General features: G+C 42.2%; 2 protein-coding genes across 3 annotated transcripts in view; one reads left to right on the top strand and one right to left on the bottom strand.

Annotated features, from left to right (window-relative positions):
• Positions 1 to 7,482, top strand: part of plod1a (procollagen-lysine, 2-oxoglutarate 5-dioxygenase 1a) — a 31,075-nt gene extending 23,593 nt beyond the window's left edge. The window contains exons 17-19 of the mRNA XM_085259196.1: positions 825 to 971; positions 4,962 to 5,087; positions 5,424 to 7,482. Of these exons, the coding sequence (XP_085115322.1) occupies positions 825 to 971; positions 4,962 to 5,087; positions 5,424 to 5,579 (429 nt within the window). The 3' untranslated portion in view covers positions 5,580 to 7,482. The remainder of the gene's footprint in view (positions 1 to 824; positions 972 to 4,961; positions 5,088 to 5,423) is intronic.
• A 621-nt stretch (positions 7,483 to 8,103) lies between these two features.
• Positions 8,104 to 20,211, bottom strand: tpx2 (TPX2 microtubule nucleation factor). 2 transcript variants are annotated; one of them, XM_085259197.1, is made up of 17 exons: positions 20,096 to 20,211; positions 19,446 to 19,597; positions 16,426 to 16,548; positions 16,209 to 16,332; positions 15,516 to 15,578; positions 15,236 to 15,340; positions 13,268 to 13,377; positions 12,268 to 12,413; positions 11,943 to 12,114; positions 11,706 to 11,844; positions 10,765 to 10,987; positions 10,569 to 10,664; positions 10,321 to 10,494; positions 10,094 to 10,240; positions 9,911 to 10,022; positions 9,100 to 9,284; positions 8,104 to 8,412 (listed from the first exon to the last, which is right to left on the bottom strand). In XM_085259197.1, the coding sequence occupies exons 2-17, from the start codon at positions 19,555 to 19,557 to the stop codon at positions 8,302 to 8,304; spliced, it is 2,142 nt and encodes a 713-aa protein (XP_085115323.1). In that variant the 5' UTR covers positions 19,558 to 19,597; positions 20,096 to 20,211; the 3' UTR covers positions 8,104 to 8,301. The 2 variants fall into 2 exon arrangements, with proteins under 2 accessions (XP_085115323.1, XP_085115324.1); XM_085259198.1 differs by having other exon boundaries at positions 9,100 to 9,266.
• Between the last annotated feature and the right edge of the window lie 300 nt (positions 20,212 to 20,511).

The following is a 20,511-nucleotide window of genomic DNA, read 5'->3' as shown; positions in this document are numbered from 1 at the left end:
CAGCAAGCAAGCTGCAGCTTCCATCGACACCGATGCACCTCAGTACCATCAGAGACGCAGGCTTTTGAAACGAGTGCGGATAAAAAGCCAAACGGTCTCTTTTCACTTCAGACCAGAGCAGCATCCATGTTTTCTTCTGCAGTCTATTTTAAAGCTGCTTGGCCCAGAGAGAGACCTGAACCTGCATCTGTGGACAGCACAGCAAACTGTGTTTGCACTGATTTTCACACAGATTTATCCAGATTCTCTGAATCCTTTGATGATATTCTGTACTGATAACAATTTCAATTTTCACTTCAATTTTATGTATAAAGCGCCAAATCACAATAACAGTCGCCTTATATTGTACTCGCACTTTATATTGTACAGTAGATCGTACAATAATAACGAGATCAGTTTTGTTGAAGGACATTATTCTGAAGTTGTTTCACAATTTATAGATGCAATTTTTTGCAGACAGGTAAACCTCTCTCTGCTCGTCTTTATTTGATGTCACTGACCTGTTACTTATTAACCAAGTTCATTCAAATTGTTCCAACAGCTCCAGTTTCTTTTTAGTACTACTTACTTTTTCAGCCTGTTGCTGTCATCAAATCCGAAAAAGGCCATAAGTGTCTTTTTTATAAAGTCAGTTTCCCAGTTCATACATTTAATGTTTTCTATATTCTGTTGTGAATAAAATGTGGTTTTAAAATATGGAGATTTACAAATAACTGTATTTGTTTTTATTCACACCGTACAGGCTCCCAACCTTTCTGGAATCTGGTCCTGAATACCTCCTGTACTTTAACTATATACCTGATAGAAGTTTCTTGTTTTTCCAGGATAACCGAATCACTGGTGGCTATGAGAATGTCCCCACCATCGACATCCATATGATTCAAATCAACTTTGAAAAAGAATGGCAGAAATTCTTAGTGGAGTATGTGGTACCAATCACAGAAAAAATGTTCCCTGGATACTACACCAAGGTAAGACCATCACTACACACACTTGTGAAATGTTTCAGAGAAAATTCAAGAATCTCCTTCCATGTGAGATCTGTGAAGGATGTTCTCAGCTTTACTGAAGAAGCACACTGTGAACACATTCTCAGCTCATTTACGTCACCTGCTCTTGACATTTTGGTGTCACATGCACTGATTCATTTTTTTAAATCTTTAGTACACACATATACCTGAGTGTTTGTAGAAACAGGAAGAAATTTCAAGCAATGGCACATGAATACTTCTTTAAGACACTCCAGCTAGGCCGGCCACATCCCACAGCTTACATATAAAACAGCTGACAGACATGAAACCTGTGATCATTTGGTGTGCATGTGTGTACTTTGTGTGGTACCGTGAGTGTGCAGTTCAGTGTGTGGTGACAGTGTGTGTCCGTTTACCTTTGTGGTGAGAACCTTTCTCAGTAGCCTGGCAGGATTTCTGTTACGACCTTTCTGTGTCTCACGTGTCAGCCGGCGTGTGAGAGTTCCCCAGCCTATATATATATATATATATATATATATATATATATATATATATATATATATATATATATATATATATATAAAACACCTAGCTCACCCTCTGCGGGCGGTTTATCCTTCAAGCTCGGGTCCTCTACCAGAGGCCTGGGAGCTTGAGGGTCCTGCGCAGTATCTTAGCTGTTCCCAGGACTGCGCTCTTCTGGACAGAGATCTCCGATGTTGTTCCCGGGATCTGCTGGAGCCACTCGCCTAGCTTGGGAGTCACCGCACCTAGTGCTCCGATTACCACGGGGACCACCGTTACCTTCACCCTCCACATCCTCTCGAGCTCTTCTCTGAGCCCTTGGTATTTCTCCAGCTTCTCGTGTTCCTTCTTCCTGATATTGCTGTCATTCGGAACCGCTACATCGATCACTACGGCCGTCTTCTTATGTTTGTCTACCACCACTATGTCCGGTTGGTTAGCCACCACCATTTTGTCCGTCTGTATCTGGAAGTCCCACAGGATCTTAGCTCGGTCATTCTCCATCACCCTTGGGGGCATCTCCCATTTTGACCTCGGGACTTCCAGGTTATACTCGGCACAGATGTTCCTGTACACTATGCCGGCCACTTGGTTATGGCGTTCCATGTATGCCTTGCCTGCTAGCATCTTGCACCCTGCTGTTATGTGCTGGATTGTCTCTGGGGCATCTTTACACAGCCTGCACCTGGGGTCTTGCCTGGTGTGATAGACCCCAGCCTCTATGGATCTTGTACTCAGAGCTTGTTCTTGTGCTGCCATGATTAGTGCCTCTGTGTTGTCTTTCAGTCCAGCTTTGTCCAGCCACTGGTAGGATTTCTGGATATCAGCCACCTCCTCTATCTGCCGGTGGTACATACCGTGCAGGGCTCTGTCCTTCCATGATGGTTCCTCGTCTCCCTCCTCTTTCTTGGGTTTCTGCTGCCTGAGGTATTCACTGAGCACTCGGTCAGTTGGGGCCATCGTCTCATCCTGGACTGTGGTGCTGATACTCACCAGTCCCCGGCCCCCTTCCTTCCGCTTAGCGTACAGCCTCAGGGTGCTGGACTTGGGGTGAAACCCTCCATGCATGGTAAGGAGCTTTCTTGTCTTTATGTCAGTGGCTTCTATCTCCTCCTTTGGCCAGCCTATTACCCCAGCAGGGTACCTGATCACGGGCAGGGCGTACGTGTTGATGGCCCAGATCTTGTTCTTACCATTCAGCTGACCCCTCAGGACTTGCCTGACCCTCTGCAGGTACTTGGTGGTTGCAGCTTTTCTAGCGGCCTCTTCATGGTTCCCATTCGCCTGCGGGATCCCCAGGTACTTGTAACTGTCCTCTATGTCTGCAATGTTGCCTTCTGGTAGTTCAATCCCCTCAGTTCTGACTACCTTCCCTCTCTTTGTTACCATCCGACTACACTTCTCCAGTCCGAACGACATTCCAATGTCATTGCTGTATAGCCTGGCGGAATATATATATATATATATATATATATATATATATATATATATATATATATATATATATATATAAAGCATTTGTAAAAATATAAAACCATAATATACATAATGCACAATTACTTAAAAGAAATCAGTAAATTTTGTTTTGAACTTCAAAGATTTTAAGTTCAATTTTATTTAATCATTTACCATATAGATTAAATAAAATTGGAGACAAAATCCCACCCTGTCTGACACCATTGCTGACACCAAAGGGGGCAGAAATACTGCTTCCCCATTTAACCTGCATGTTCTGATGAGCGTACCAGTAAGAGAGAATCCTCACGATGTATTGAGGAACTCCCCATCTCTTCATTTTATCAAAAAGTTTTCTGTGGTTCACTCGATCAAAAGCCTTAGAGGCATCAATGAAAGACATGAGGACAGATGAATTTTTAGCCCTGTACAAACTGACTATTTCCTTGAGTGCATATATGCACATGTCAGTGCCGTGCTTTGAAGCCAAACTGATTATCCAGAGAAGAGATGAACACACTAACTCTGTCAAACAAGATTCTTTCTAACACCTCAGATAAAATACTGGCTAGTGCAATCGGCCTGTAATTATCCAAGCAGCTCACTTTTGCAGCTTTGTCTTTCATAACTGGTACCAGTAAAATACACAGCATTGAGTCTGGTAATATGCCATGAATCATAAACCCAGTGAAACAGAGTGCTAGAAGAGGAGCTAGCCTTAAACTAGCATGTTTTAAATGTTCTGCAGTGATGTGATCCAAACCAGAAGCTTTATTATTAGATAACCTATGAATGGCTTCATATACTTCATATGTCCTTACACTTATTGTGTCATTACTCATGTCAAGATTGTCCTCATATGGATCACTTTTTATACAGTTAAACAACGCACTGTAATGCTGTCTCCATAATGCTGCAATGTTATCTGCCCCAGAAACACCTTCAACAGTTGATGGTAGAGATGGTTTACAGTTATTAAGAGCTTTCACCTCTTTCCAAAAATCTGCCGTATTATTACACAGCATTTTCCTGGCCAAAGAATCTGCTCTTAGCATTTGCTCATTTTTAGTTATAAAGCGAACAGCGTACTTATATCTGGCATTCGCACATTTTTTCTGTTCCAATTCTGGGCCTTGTTTAGGTCTTCCAGCCATGGCCCAACATTTATAAGCTATGCGAGCTTCATCATGGTACATCATGGTACGGCCTAGCCGGAATGTCTTAAAAAAGGGCCACGACAGATGTAACTGCATCTCTTCTGAGATGTTTGAAAGTACTGTGTAATGATCAGGTGATGACCAATGATTTTGATATCTGGTTATTTAACTGGTAGAACAACTGGAGGACAAAATCAGCCGTTAAATGTTATGAACTTGTTGAGTAAAACAGGATAACAGTCGACCTCTCATTGTTTCTGTGCTGCTATCTGTGCTGGGGCGATTGTGGCTCAAGAGTTGGGAGTTCGCCTTGTAATTGGAAGGTTGCCGGTTCGAGCCCCGGCTTGGACAGTCTCAGTCGTTGTGTCCTTGGGCAAGACACTTCACCCGTTGCCTACTGGTGGTGGTCAGAGGGCCCGGTGGTGCCAGTGTTCGGCAGCCTCGCCTCTGTCAGTGCGCCCCAGGGTGGCTGTGGCTACAATGTAGCTGCCATCACCAGTGTGTGAATGTGTGCATGAATGGGTGGATGACTGGATATGTAAAGCACTTTGGGGTCCTTAGGGACTAGTAAAGCGCTATATAAATACAGGCCATTTACCATCCTGTGTGTGTATTACTGACCAGCATGTCTTATCATCAGCGTGTTACACTCCAGTCGATTTAGTGTAGTGGGACAGAAACCTGACCCCTCTCATGCCACATCATGACAGCTACACATTCTGTTCCATCTCTGGAGGTGAATGCTGGACCAAGAACCAGGATTCTGCTTTTATTCAATAAACTGGAGTGTATCTGTGTACAGGGGGCTACAGGCAAACGTTTGCATGATTCTTTTCCCTCTGTGTGTTTGCAGGCTCACTTCGAATTAGCCTTTGTAGTTAGATATAAGCCAGATGAGCAACCCTCCTTAAGGCCGCACCATGATGCCTCCACATTCACTGTAAACATTGCACTCAACCAAGTAGACCTTGATTACCAGGTGAGTGTCAAGCGCTCCATTTCCACCTACGTTTCAGTTAACATGTATTTTGGTTTTATTCGCACAGAGACCAAATCATTACAAATTCATTCTTTTGATCACAGAATGAAATAAACCCATTCTTCATGCAAACATTAAAAGACAAACAGCTGGTTTACCAGCAGCCCAAATCTGAATGTTGATTGTCCTCTTCAGTTTGTGGCAGTGAGGCATAGAAAAAAAGGCTTTTGTATCATTTCTGTTAATGAAGAGCTCAGGAAATTGTTGAAGGGTTGTTAATGATCATAAAACTGCCACAGCCATCAGCTGTTGATATGTACTGTTTCTTGGCTGCAGGGTGGTGGATGCAGGTTCCTCCGCTATGACTGCTCCATTCAGGCTCCTCGTAAAGGCTGGGCCCTCCTGCACCCGGGCCGTCTCACCCACTACCACGAAGGTCTGCCCACCACCGCCGGTGTCCGCTACATCGCAGTGTCCTTTGTGGATCCCTGAGCTCACAAAGATGGCTGAACTTGACCAAGCGGGACACATTGACCACATGGTCCAGCATCATTCTCTGCATTATCCGATTTAAAGCAGAATTGTTTTTGTTTTCATCAACTCATTTCCTTTATTCTGATATGGCTTCTGTCACACTCACACGGTGATTAACTATTAGCTGCATTAGACAAACTTTTCTGTAGTGAAACATGAAAAACACAATTTTATCACCACTTAAGATGAGAACTTTTATTTAAAGTGATCTTTTGCCCATGAGTATTTTTCAGCAGCAGTCTGCAGGTGTTACCCATCATATGCTCATTTGTATTCAGGCCAGTAACCATCAAAGGTGTAATTTGAATAATTGTTGACTGGCTCACTGAGGTTTGAAAGGCCTAAGTTATCTATTTGTTCATAGGTTTTGTCATAATTAAGCATTTCTGTAAGGTGCACCACTTCTTGTCAGGTTTTTGAACAGCTTCAAAGGGATATTTAAGAAACCAATAGGTGATGTCATAGCTCACACACTTCTTATGTGAAAGGAGGAAGTGAGGTTGTGGATAAGCGTGCACATAAAGACGTCACAAACACACAGGAGATGACTTTTTTTTTTTTTTTTTAAATACATTTTATAATACCGTATGTTCATTTTGACTTTAGAATACTTGCAGTGCTGAAATCACCAAGAGCTCACAGAATGGCAGCATCTGTTGCTGGAGAAGCTGTGTCATTCAGCATTCATGGTGCTGGATCGATGGACAGCTGGATGTTTAATTGGTTTATTTTGCATTTCTTTGATCTCAGTTCTGTTTTTTTAAAGAGGTAACGCTGCAAAAACCAACGTGGGTCAGGCATAGGAAGCCTGTAAATGCTTGGACCCATTAGTTTTATTGGGCCATCCAGATGGCAGCTTGTGTAGTAACACAAGTCATGTTTTCAGCTGAACTTCATTGCAGGCAGCTTACCTTTGATTTGTAAAAATAAGTTTTGCTTGATTTTACGTCAGCAAATATATCTTTACTGTAGCTAAAGCAGCTTTATTCAGACACTCCAAAGCCTGTTTTGTACTGTATTAGATAAAAGCCACACTGAGAAGTTTCATATTGGAATTAGGGCTGCCACGATTAGTCGACTAGTCACGATTATGTCGACTATTAAAATCGTCGACGACTAATTTAATAGTCGACGCATCGTTTGAAGCTTTGTAAGATCACAAAGGACGCAGGAATGAGTAGTAGGATTTAAGGGTGTAATAACGGACTGAAACAGAAGATGGCAGCACTGCATGTACAAGGATGCCAGCTGCCGTTAAACCCCGAAGAAGAAGAAGCTGTGTCCCAGAATTCATAGCGCAGCTGTCAACAATGGCGGCAGCTAGTTAGTTTTAACTTTACTCTTATTATTCTTTCTGGGTCACAAAATAAACGTTTAACATATTTTCAGGCGAGAATGTAGCTGTGTAAACCTCAAATATCTGCTCAGTTTATCAAGACACCACATATTTTCAAAAGCTCTCCGACGTTTTCGGAGACGTCTGTTACCCACTAGCTCGTTAGCTAGGCGGGGGCAAGGCTAACTAGAGCCCGTGAGAACACCGGACTCCCGGCAAATCGTTTTCAAACCCACCGCCGTCTTTCGCTACTCAGGTTAAACATGATATATAAGTCACTTAGATAACTTAAAATGTTATTGTTTGGCTTTCTTTAGTATTTTATTTGTTCCTGAGTAAATCGGTTTGGCTAAGATTAAAGTTATAGTTTTTGCACAGCTAAATAAACTTCAAGCAGACAGCTGATCATCAGAAGTTTGAGACGCTGGATAATATACTCCGGTGTCCTGTTATATTTTAGAAAGCAAGGAGTTTATTAAACTTCACCGAAACAATCTGCAAATTTCATTAAAAATTAATAAACTACCATCTTGTCTTTATTTTTAGTTAGCACAAACACTTCAAGCTGTAAGCTAATGATAGTTATATAAGACCAGATGCTGCTGGTGCAATAAGCTGTATGCTGTATGTCCAATGGATGATGATCTGATTAGTAGACTAATCGCAAAAATAATCGGTGACTAGTCGACTATCAAAATAATCGTTTGTGGCAGCCCTAATTGGAATCACAGCTCACTTTTATTCTTGAAACGGATGTTCATGAGCTTAAATTTATAGGACAGTGAGGTTCAGTCTCACTGAACGGTCTGACTCAAAACCATCAAGTTGTGTGTATAAACATATTTAAGAATAATGATGATTAAAAGTCTCAGCAGTGCTCAGTGAGAGGGCTCGTCTTATGAAACAGCGCCTCTGGTTTGGTGGTTCAGCTGAGAGCACCATCAGGAAACCAGCCAACCAGGAGAAGTCTGATGCCAAGTGTTAAAATTTAGATATTAAATTTTGTAATAATTCTTCCCCATGGACGCACAAGTTATTTTATTTGTATAGCACTCCAGTTCCTGGCCAATCACAAAAAGAGCTCTTTAGCAAATAAACTGGCAACTTTGTGCTGATGTCAAACAATCTGACAGAACAAACTCAGCAGTTAACAGGCCAATAACTATTGGTGGGTGTAGATGAAGTTTTATTCTGTAATTTAAAACAGTCACATTAATAAGTGTACATCAAGCAGTTAAAATACAAAGCTAAAAATGGAAAAAAAGAAAAATGTAAAAGCAATGTAAAAACAAAATTTCAGGTCAGATATTTCTGTGGTAATGTTACATTTCACAACAAAAGTGGTCACAAGCGGAAGCGATCAGAGAAGTTTGGAGACTCCGGGACTGTAAGAGGAACTTCGCTCTTCTTCACAGCTACAGGTTTGTAGTGTCTGATGGGCTGAGCTTTGTGCACCTGCAAAGTGTGACATACACTGTGTCAGACCACAGACAGGCTGTAAAGTACTGATAGCGCAATAACATACAAGTATACAGTATCATTACACGGAGCCCTGTAATGACTGTGCAGCGTTTCACACGACCAGCTCAAACTGTCTGTCACACAGGTCATCCTACTGGGACGTGGCACGGCCTTATGGTTGATATTTGATATGAAGCACCTTGTGGAAACTGTTGTGATTTGGTGCTGTGTTAATAAAATGACATTGAGTACACACACACACACACACACACACACACACACACACACACACACACATCTCAGTGCTCTGTCCAAGTCAGAGGGTTAGCTGAAGAACACTGGAATGTGCAAATGTTACCAAAGACTTCCTCTGATAGTTTCCCAGTAAAGGTTTTAATGGTGACCACAGGAGCAGCGCTGCTGTTTTGGACGGTCGTTTTCTTTCACTTAACCTGAGCTCAGCGTCTCAGTAGCAGCTCCGCCTCTTTGCAGTGTATAAACAGACTGTAGCTGCACCTTAAACTGTGCCAGCGTCATCATCATCACTGCTGCTGTTGTGTTAACAGTCTTTGTTCAAAACTGGGGGCTGTGTGAGCTGCCAAACGTGCATTTTTCTATCCATCTGTAGCTCTAGATCTACACACACCAGCACCAGGCGCTGCTGATACTTTCTGCAGTTACCTGCTCTTGTCGCAGCCGGGCAACCTCCTCCTTCTGTCTCTGCTCTTCTTCTCGTCTCTGCTCTGCCTCCATGTGCGCCCGCAGAACCTCCTTCTCACTGGTCACTCGCTCGTACTCCTGCCACTCTCGGGCACGCCGCTCTGTTGCCAGTTCAAAGGCCTCTACAACTATGGAAGAATTATTGCCTTCAGAGTGCAGTGACAGATGACAGTGAAGACAGAGGACACAGTGAGTGACACAACCTTGAAGAGTGGTTCAGCCTCAGCAAAGCTGAAGCACTCTTCAAGACACATGCAATTTTCAGACAGTATTCAACACCAGCCCATTACTTTTATCATCCATTAGTCATTCTCAGATCAATCAGACAATAGTGAGATATTTATCAAGAGCCAGTAAATGTGGCTCCAGTGTTTGATAATCAAACTCAAAACTGCTTTTCTGATAATTGCACTGAATACTCGCAGCAACAACAAAGCGCAGACATGTGGCTGCAGCTGTATCGCAGCGTTCTACATGTCAGCTGAAGCAAACACCTCTGTGCCTAGGTGGAGTCTCCAGGTAATCTGATTTGCTAAGAGCAATATATTTGTCATTGACATTCCTCAGAGAGAGAAATTATAAAGCATAAACTGCTTTATAGTTTGTCAGACTGTCATTTGAACATTTTGGCAAATGTGGCATTCAGCTGAGGAAAGGAGATGTGACAACAGCACAACAGACAATCTCTATACAGCTGCAACCTCCCATCATGCATCACAGCAATGATAATAAACACAAAGGATCTGTTTTAGTCTAAACTGAGCGTCCTTACCCACTGCAGGCCGGGCCTCTTTCTTGGGCCTGAAAGGCTCCTTGTGAATGACGGTGTTGGGCCGAGCTTTAAATACTGCTGCTTCCTCTTGATGTTTCTGTTCTTCTTTCACCTGTGAGGTACAGATGTTGTGAGTGTTATTCAAATAAAAAAATGAAAATAAAGTGAAAAATCCCATCATACCATCTGCTCCCAGCGACTGTTCTTCACAGTTCCCCGTTCATCCAGAAGCAGCCTAAAAGGCTCAGGCTTGGTAGGCTCCAGCTTCTTCTTCTCTGGCAGGACCACACTGTCAAAGTCAGGCAGCGGCTGGGCCTTAAACTGTGGTATCTGGAAAATATTCAGGCGACAGAGTCACTCAGTAACTCTGTACTGTGAAACTCTCGACGACAGACTGAAAGTCAGACTACCTCTTCGTTTCGCTTTTCCTCCAACTTTTTCTCTCTCAAGGCTTTTCTTTCACGCTCCCTCTGCTCAAAGGAGAAAGGACAGACCTCCACACGGTGGTTCTCAGATAGCCGGGGCTGAAAGGGCAGGCCGAAGTGAGGCACTGGGGGGGCCTTAACTGGTGACGGCTGCTTGACCTGACAAAGACAGTTTTATGGGTATAGCTGCAGTAGATGGTGCACAGAGCCATAGCAAAGACACACGTCCTTACCTCCTCGACCTTGCGATCTAGTCGAACTCTCTTCTTGAGGGCAAAGGCAGGAGACTCGGGAACAGTCGGATTTGCAACTTTCTTTTCTGGCAGTCCCTGTTGATGAGAGGATTCTTAAAACAGTATTCCCACACAGTAAAATCTGCCTTTCTGCAATGAAAAAACAACTTTGAAACTCATCAGTGTTTAAACTCACCACAACTCCTTCCAGAACCTTTTTGGGCAGAGGCTTGGCTTTAAAGTTCTGGGGCTTTTCGTCATCCTCCTGGGGCTTCTTTGTGGCCTGCCTCTCCTGGAGCCTTTTTTCAATCTCCAGCTCGAAGCCTTCGGGTACGGTGGGCTCCTTCACTGCTGGCTTTTTTAGGTCCTCTGCACTCTCCAGTATCTTCCTGTTCAGCTCCAGCGCCTTGATTTTAAAGCTGCGTTTAAAAGCCAACATTAGTCAATGGTCACTAGATCAAAATGTAACGCTGTCACAGTGAAGTGACCCAAACGTAGCTTCTGCCACAAACTACAACTGTAGCGGCAAAAACACGTCACATCAATCAAGACATTTCAGCATTTTGGCCTCTGTAACTGTTGAAGCTGCAGCCATGCACATACTGATCCATGATTCCTAAATAATCAGCTGTATTTTGTATAATAACAGTCCTTAAAGAAACCCTGCAATGCCACATTTTCCATGTGTTAGCAAAAGGAGGAGGTTTACAATGGCTCATCTGAAACATCTTAGTGCATTTATTATTTCTATGCTATTGTAAGTCATTATTGTCAGGCTGTCCTAAACACTGCATGAAAAACCTTCAGTTGATGCCAAATATACTGCACCAAAAGTACTGACAGGGACTAGAAAGTAAGAGAGCACACACTGGCTTCTCTTTAGTGGCTCCAGATTCTGATTTAAAATCCTTCCCCTCAAACACAAGTTTGGATTCAGGAGGCAGACGCTCTCTACTTTTAAGATTAGGCTTCAAACTTTCCTTTTTGCTTATAGTTAGCACTGGATCAGGTCACCCGAACACTTTAAATACAACGTTTTTTGCAAAACACCAGAAATCTGTTGTGAAACCACGTTTCCCAACACAAAGTGACGGCACATTACAAGAACCTCCAACCAGAAAAGGCCAAGCTTCTCACTTTGCAAGTTTTTCCGCCTCCTCAGCCTCCAGCTCAGCAGAGCACTTAACAGTAGGCGGCCGGCTCCTCTGACGAGTCATCAGGTATGGGGAGTGGGGCTGAGTGAGCTTCAGGTGGTTCCCCTTTGCTGTGGCGGGTCCTGTTGAAACAGGATGCAGATACAATGAAAACCTGCAATAATGTTTTTTTTTTAACCCTTATCTGAAGAGTGTCACAGAGAGTCAGCATGCACCACACCTCTCTCTTGACTTCTACGACTGTGCATATGGTAGCGGGTGGGGGTTCGCTTCTGGAACTGCTCGATCTGCTGGGCCATGGGCACATAAGCGCTCGCCTCTTCCGCCTTTCTCTTGTTGCCTGTTGACAGGTTGAAAGGTTTGGGCACTGTGGCACCTTTCCGAGCCTTTGCCTGAAAACAAGTATAATCAGTTTTTTTTCCCCCCATCTCACCTTAGCTTAAATATGCAGATGTTTCATCAAGTTTCTTTTAGCTGCTGTTAACAAAGATGAACTTTATAGTGGGCTGCAATGAACTGGCAATAAAGCAAGTTGTGTCACTTACTGGGGAGGACGGTTTGCGAAGCTGACTGACAAAGTCCACTTCCTTCTCTGTGTTGCATGAAGTGGAGGACTTAACACGGGTATCTGTACTGAAGTGGAAGTCTTTGGGCACAGTTGTAGACAGGAACGTCTTCTTTGGTGGTGGATCTGAAATGACAGTGGTTTGGTTTGGTTTTTTTAAACCAAACAAGTAAAGTGAACACTTTTAACCCCCAGAACTCTAAATTCATCAGAACTGCTAACAGGAGTCATTTTGACCTGCAACAACAGTAATGGCAAAGACAGCGCTTCTGGGTCATCTCAGATCCTTTAAAAATGCACATGAGAATAAACCAATAAACAAAGGGTACAACACATAAAACTGACACCTAAACAATTTACTTGAATAAGAACATTATGAAAAGTGAAAAATGTGGTAGTACATGTGCTGAAATAGAGGTGTGAAAACACTTAAACAGACCGATCAACTCATTGTCTGCATTGTAAACTTAACCACAGAGCAGGTTACAAAAATGTAAGAAACATTTAATTTCTATAAAAAGTAAAACAGTCAAGTTTCATCCGTTTCCTTCACATCGTCTTTGCTGATTGGACCTGAAGCACCACCCACACTGCAGCTCAGTTCTGACACATCTGCTTCACCATCTGATTGACTGCTCTCTCCACACACTTGACTGCTCAGTTCACCCAGCATGCCTAGCAACACTTTCATTTTACTTTAGTCTCTATAGGTCACAATGACATCTTTGACAGTTCAGAGTATGAGTGGTCGTACTATTTCTCCCCTCTTAAAAAACAAATTCACCAAAAAAAACAAACAAACAAATTTTAGGAATATTTCTGGAAACACAGGCTGATGAAAAAAAAAAATGATGGGGTTTTATTTTTCACAGCTCGTTTTGTTTACGGTAAATGCCAAAGGGTCAAACGTACCCGTTGGCAGTTCTAGAGTTAGAGTGTTACTACTGGCTGTAGCACCACAGTCTGAAACATGTACTCACTCCCAGCTAGAGCAGCCTTGTAGCTGGCCTCATTCTTCTTCCGGTGAAGAGCAACTTCCTTCTGAAGGTTCCTGATGCGCTCCAGCTCCAGCTCCTCAGAGGTGCTCGGCCTGCGGGTCACAGATTTTTGTAGACTTTAATCTTTAGTAAAGGTACATCTGTACCCCCGTCTCTCATTTAGAGGCTCAACATGTCAACGTTCTCTTCATGACCCTACTACTTAAAAAAAAAAAAAAAAAAAAAGGCGACTGGCTCAAGCTCAAGGACTCATTTACACCAAATCCCAGACACTACACCTGCTACCATCATCCACCTCCCCACATGTTTGGGTGGGGTACTGTCTTAAAGAAGGATTCCTACAATGTGAGTACTGGAGGTCAGCCCAGTACTCAGAACAAACCTGAACAAGAGAAATTCAAGCACTTCATGCACTGCAACCATTGATCATCGTAATTATTAAGCATCCTATCCTGTCAATTAATCACATAATCAGACAAGAAATTATTTTTACTTATGAGCAATAATCAAAAGAGAAAAAAGGGTTTAAAATGAACTGCTCATTGGTTTCCATTTTACAAATGTCAGTCAAAGAACAGTCAAAGGTCAAAATCAAATAAGGTATACATAAAATCTCTACTCTGACACAAAATAAATGTCTGTGGCATTTGGCTGTTTGGGAAGAGGGAATGTTTTAGAAGTGACTTGGCAGCAGCAGACGGATGCAGAGCGACACAGGGCGAGCTTTCTGATGTGAGGGGTTTGTGACATTTAGTGTAGTCATCTGTTTTTTGTTGTTGTTTTTTTTTTCAAAACAATGAGGCGACTCCTGAATGTCACAGATTGCTAAGAACCAACCAAAGGCAGGAAGAATTATATAAACACCTGTTTTTGTGAGGCCTGATGTGGCTGTATCGCCTGATACCTGTCCATGAGGAGGAGAACTCTGCAGCGGTTACCTGTGCCTCAACAACAGCCGCACACAGGAGTGACTGATACTGCAGCAGTAAGCAAAACAACCGGGCTGGAGAGTTCAAACAGCTGGAGACCAACCAACTCTCTAACCCCACTCCACACGCCAAATCACACAAATCCCCGTTTCTCCACAATAACTCAGGCTGTCAGTAGCAGCTCATTTACACTGTGGGAATGATTTACCTGACAATGGAAAAATACTTATGACACGACACTAATGTGACAAATGCAAATTTTCTGGCCATACACTGTAACAAAACACAAGATTAATGTATGGTGGGTCTTTTAGCCATTATGTAGCGCTTACCTTTGCTTTAACAATGAACAATTTGTTGTTCCCCTCCGACACGGCGCCATTATTTACCCAGCCAGATCCAAAATGCATGTATCTGTCCCTGCTTTCAAAGCTTTAATCCTGGCAGCAGTGTAAGGTGAGGGGTGCTCTACAAGCTACATGGTGGTGACCAAACTGGTGAGACTCTCACAGAGACATCACTACTTTCAGGGATTCAAATAAAGCTGCACAGTATGATCACAGGCCCCCGAAAAAGTTTCCCTCCATGGACAGATGATCCAAGCAGTCCGTCTAATATTTACAGTCATGAATAATGTTTTACCCACGAGGGTAGTGAGTCGGGTCATGTGACTGAAAACTGAACACACTTCTCACAAGTCCAGATTCTCTGTTTATAACCACTTTAAGACTAACAAATATCTGATTTTCATCCTTTTCTCTAGTTTTATACTCTCCAGCCTTCCTTCTGTTACCAGTATCAGCTCACCCTCCGTCCTGCTTACAAACTTGGAACCTGCCGTTTATTTTTAGCCGTCTTAAAACCGCTCGCTCTACCATGAAGTAAATACATATGAGCCAGTTTTACTTTATCATTCTACACAAATGCTGAACATTTCCAGCCGAGAGCATTTTAACATTAATTTCAAGTTCTTTCTCATTGTACATTCAAGGATAGATAAAGGTGTAAGGCACAGTCTTACTCTGTGAGTGTGGAGGTGGAAGCTGCTGCGTGGGTCTGATGTTCTCTCTTTGAATTTAGCCGCTCACTCCTGCGGGGACCAAACCCAGAAAGCAGCTGCTCACTCCTGGATTTTTGGGCAACAGGACATCTACATTAAACTGCTGTAACTGAAAACTCTAAGAAAAAAGCTGAAGGTGAAGAGATGGTTTCTTAGCTTTCTAACTGGTAGAAAGTGTGCATGTGCTGGACTCTCAGCTTTTTCAGGTTTAGAATGATGACAGGATACTTCTAATACTCACTCTTTGCATTTCTTTGATGGTGGTGGAGCTGGACCGCTGGTCATGTCTTTACGCTTTGAAACTCTAAAATAAATTAGAACAGAAGCAGTTCTCAAACTTGAACCGATTACACACAGATGCTGTTCTATAACCATCGTGTTTTTACGCAGGGGCTGGATCAGACAGCGAAGCTGCAGTGTTTAAGGTTTGGACTCTGCATGGTACAAAGAGTACTGCACACCCACTTAGAGGAGTTGCCAATACATACATGCAATGCCACACATTTATTAAGTATTTATTAATGTATTTACACTTGTCTCTTCCACAATGTCAGTCTTACTTTTACTGTTTTGAACCAGCTTCATTTTCACCTTCTTTCCTTCCTGCACTCGGCACCAGTGGCACTTTTATTGTGACGACTATTTTTACTTTTTATCGTTCTGCTGTAACAAAACACTTTTCTTTGTGGGATCAATAAATTATCTGTCCATATTTATCATGTAGGGTTTGTGTAGAACCTATTTAATACAAATGATATACAACAGGAAACTGTCAATGAATGACTGGATGCCAGAATTTCATGAGTGCCGTCTCGTGTACAGCCCCTTTGGCAAAACCCAACAAGTCTTCTACTGAGTGCATCATGTGGGAAAGAAACCTTTTGTGTGAAAGTTTCACATGGTTACACAAAAGTAACAACTACATCAACTGTACCTGCGTGGCTGTGCAGAGACTTTAATAACAGGCCTTTGCTTTGAACGGACATCGTTCTGTGTGCGACGTTCAGCACCCCAGGACGTCACAATGTTTGCAGGTGGAGATGCCGATATGCTGGGACCTGGAACATAAAAACAATTACAGATAGTCACACATTAACCAAGTTACAAGGACAGAAAATAATGACTAAAGATGCACGGGGGTGTTGACTAACCAGAGTCACCGTCAGTGTTTGTTTGAGACAACATCACATGCTCAGGCTCATCACTTGTCAGATGCAGCTGGTCCGGTCTCGAAGGTGTGATAAGATGATCACTTTCTCCCACAGCGTGAATTTCTGCCCACGAGAGATTCGATGGTCAAAACTTTTCAATTCTGGTCACTAGTACACTACAGATTCGATTGTAAAACCCCACTTTTTTAGTTAGAAATCCCACCTGAGGGGCCATTCCAGTTTAGGAGAAAAAGAAAACATTAACCTAATAAAGTCTGACTTTAAATGGAACGCTCAGTCAAATCCTCAGGACTGACGATCAAATAGAGCAAGCCTATTCAAATGGTGGCAAACAGGCTACATGCAGCCCAGAAGCAACCTCTGAGTGTCCCTGCCTGTGGTCCTGGCAGAATTTTTTTTTTTTTTCTTACAGCATAGTGTAGACTGTGAATGCAACACTCCTAGTAGGCTAGCAACATTCAACCCACAATGCAGCGTGATGTTGTAAACATTAAGCTATCATGGCACCAGTTCCCCAATGTTAAGAAAGTAGCAGTCGTCATCCTCATCCTCTGTTTGGGTCAACGTACACATGTGAATCAAGCTTTTCACACATGAACTCAATAAAAAGCAGCTCTCGTTGTTCACTGACTGACACTTCACCACTGCCTTTGGATTACACTGACATCTTACGAGCCAAAAGTTGCCGCTCTTGTTCAGAAAAAAGTCACGTCTCCCATTAATAATGTAAGAGGTAACTGTAGCCTACATATCAACATAATGTGGGATGTCTAACAAGCCATGCCTAATTACAGGTGTTGATTTAAAACAAACCTGTATTCCCTCAGTGTGCAGCAGTAAATATTGTATTCATATGTGTTACTGCTATGGTTTGTGCATTTGATAGGATTGATTGTTCTTTTTTTAAATTCTGTTAAATGCTCTTTAAGATGTGTCTGAGTCACCAAAATATTTATTTTATTTTGAAAGGGAATTATCAAAACGTCTGTTGTTTTTTTTTATAAATTCAAATGTGAAGAAAAAGTATTGCTACTACTGCAGACGCTATTCAGTTATAGCTCATTTAATGTTTTTTTTATGGACCTTTAGGTGTGCATTTGTGAGCGGTCACCAGATTTAAAAGGAACAAAGTGAATAAACATTACTTGTTTTTCCAATACATTTGTGTTGGTTTGAAATTCATCATGATCTGCTGCTACTGGCTGCAAAAATATCTCTACAAAAAAATAAATAATAATAATAATAATAATCTAGCCCAAATAACTTTTTAGTTGAATAGCCGTGAAATAGAGGATCAAACTCCATTAAACAAAAAGACACTATAGTAGTTTGTTGACCTCGAGTGCTGCTGATCTGACCCAAGCTAAAAACGACTCTTCCTCCCTCATATTTTAAATATCACAGTCAGGACGTGCTGGTTAGCTCAGTGAGAGACCAGCAAACCATTGGCCACATGGCCAGAGTGCAGCGACGCATGCTTGAGCTGCAGCCCTTTGCTGCATGTCTTCACCCCTACTCTCTACTTTCTTGCTCATCTATCCAATAGAGGCATAAATGCACAAAAAATGTTTTTAGAAAACAATTAAAAAACACCACAGTCAGGACTAACACGTGGTAATATTCCCTAGTCCTCTGGATTACAATGGAGACCCTACTCTGCAGAAGAATGCCAGAGTTAACAATCTCACAGTTAGTTGTGACAGTTTGTTGAACATGCTTCCTGGAATAGGGCCCTGTTGATGTCTTTGTTTTGGTTTTGCAACCATTATGAGGCAACAAACCACAATGCATTGCCATTCCAAGAACAATCACTGGTGTGTGTTTATATACATCATCGGGAATTCAATGGGGATGTGGCAAACAGCACCTAGAGGCCAACTTCAAGCCTGTAGCACAAATTACCATCAACTGTGGGATTTACCAATGAGATGCTCTGTCCCCACTGCTGTTCTTCACAGGCCTGAACCCCCTCAGCCCGACCATTAACAAGACTCGCTAGGGATACAGACTACAGAATGGAGCTACCTTCGCTTCATGGAGGACACGAAGCTGTATTCAAGGAGTGAACGTGGCATTGATTCACTGATCTATACAACAAGGATCTACAGTAGTGACACAGCTATATAATCCAGATTGCAGATGTGTCGTTGGACGGTAATAAAGAGAGGGGGGTAGTCAGAATCGAGTGGGTTGCACTACCAGAAGGCAACATTGCAGATATCAAGGAAAGTTAAAAGTACTTGGGAATCCCACAGGTAAATGAACGCCACAGTCACCAAATACCCAACATGACAAATCTGAATTTTAAAAAACTGGACTAAATTTCAATAAAACTCATTTTCAATGTAAAAGATACACACAGGCTACAAAACAGATCTTTTTTTTTATATATATAATACAACACTCTTAAAATAAATATGCAGGGACACTGAAGCTCTTGTAAATATGAAATTAAATAGTAAAATGGTAAAATGAGGAACTGACTGGTTAATATACAGCGCTTTTCTGCTCTGAGCATTCTATAAAACCGCCTCATTCAACCATTCACACAAGCAACAAATATCAAACATTAGTACCCCAATGGATGCATCAGAGAGCAACCCGGGGTTTGCATCTTGCTCAAGGATATTAGGCAAACAGACTGGAACAGCCCAGCATCAGAGCACCAACTTTCTAACTAAAGATGACCTGCTCTACCTCCTCAGCTTAAACTCTCTCTCTACATTCAAAACACTTGGAGATGACAATATGACCTGCGAGTGGACACTTTGGTTAAAACTGTTAGCCAACATCCTAAGATAAAGGATACTGGAAAATGGTAGGAATGACGTACGCAAGTTTTTGTGAAACAAGTCACCAAAAAGCCTTCTTCAAAAAGTGATCGCTGCCTGTTAGATCCGCTTTTGTAGCCCTCCATAACAACACCCACTTGCTGTATGCCCAGCAGGGTATCCTTTAAAATGCATATTGTTGGATAAAGATGTGCAGAGGACACTTACCAAACCACTTGTCGTCGGTTTCAGCATTCACTAGTTCTTTGAAGTCAACGACGTGGGACGGGGCATCAAACTCGTAGCGCTCCGAAGTATCCCCGGACTCGTTCTCGGCCATGTTTTCAGGTTATTTCTTCGACAACTCACTAAACAGGGAACTACGAAGATTGCAAACTTCAAATTATCAATCTTTCAGCCAAAAAACAGTTTTATTTGCAACAACCAAACTGAGGTGACTTGCACCCACATAAACCACGGCTAGGTTGCATTCTATCGTTATGGCTTCATGGGAGACTATTGGCCGTGTTAGCCAAGACAACAGACCAAACTGGCTGGAAAAGGTCAAAAGCATTTACTTCTCGTCTCCTACGAGAATTTATCCCACAGTAATGTCACGTTAGCTTTGCAATTGCGGTTCCGAGTCGCTTTTTCTTCATAGAAACAGAATATAAACGGTAACATTGCTGATAAGGAAACAACTGCCGAGCTAGCGTTACATACGTCTTCACGAGAAGGTACTATTAACATAAACCCAACTATAAACTCACTCCATTATACACATAACAATATGCAACACTATATATTTTTAGTGAGCTAAAAAACTACATCTGAAAATAAGGCAGCAATAAATAATGTAAATGACTGCAAAAACTCACCGTCTTTGCTCACTGCGACTAAAAGGGAAAACAAACAAGCCGCGCAGCGCTCAACGGAAGCGTTTAAATTTGCCACTGTTTTGAACCAGCCAATGACAAACGTTGTATTCACCAACTTGTCACTTATTGGCTTATGCAATGTAAAAACGTATTACGTAACCACGTAATCACAAAACTTAAAATCTGCGTGATTTTGTACAGTGATGTGCGTAATTTTGAATACGCCGGCTCCAGTCCACATAATACTGAATATACGTTGTTATTTTTTAGAAATACACACCCACAAGTTGTTAAATTCAGTGTCACAAACTGAATCATCCAAAAGTAGAAATGTTTAATGTGTGACTTTCTTTTCGTTCTCTTAAAGATCGTTAAATAGGCAGCCACGTTTTCTTCCTCCAAACTTTTATGTCTTA

This window comes from Mchenga conophoros, linkage group LG20 (genome assembly GCF_057382185.1).
Source record: "Mchenga conophoros isolate Kocher_MC1m ecotype Shallow Benthic linkage group LG20, M_conophoros_male_GT1.1, whole genome shotgun sequence".
Classification (NCBI taxonomy): domain Eukaryota; kingdom Metazoa; phylum Chordata; class Actinopteri; order Cichliformes; family Cichlidae; genus Mchenga; species Mchenga conophoros.
This window is presented reverse-complemented; position numbering and strand designations above follow the sequence as displayed.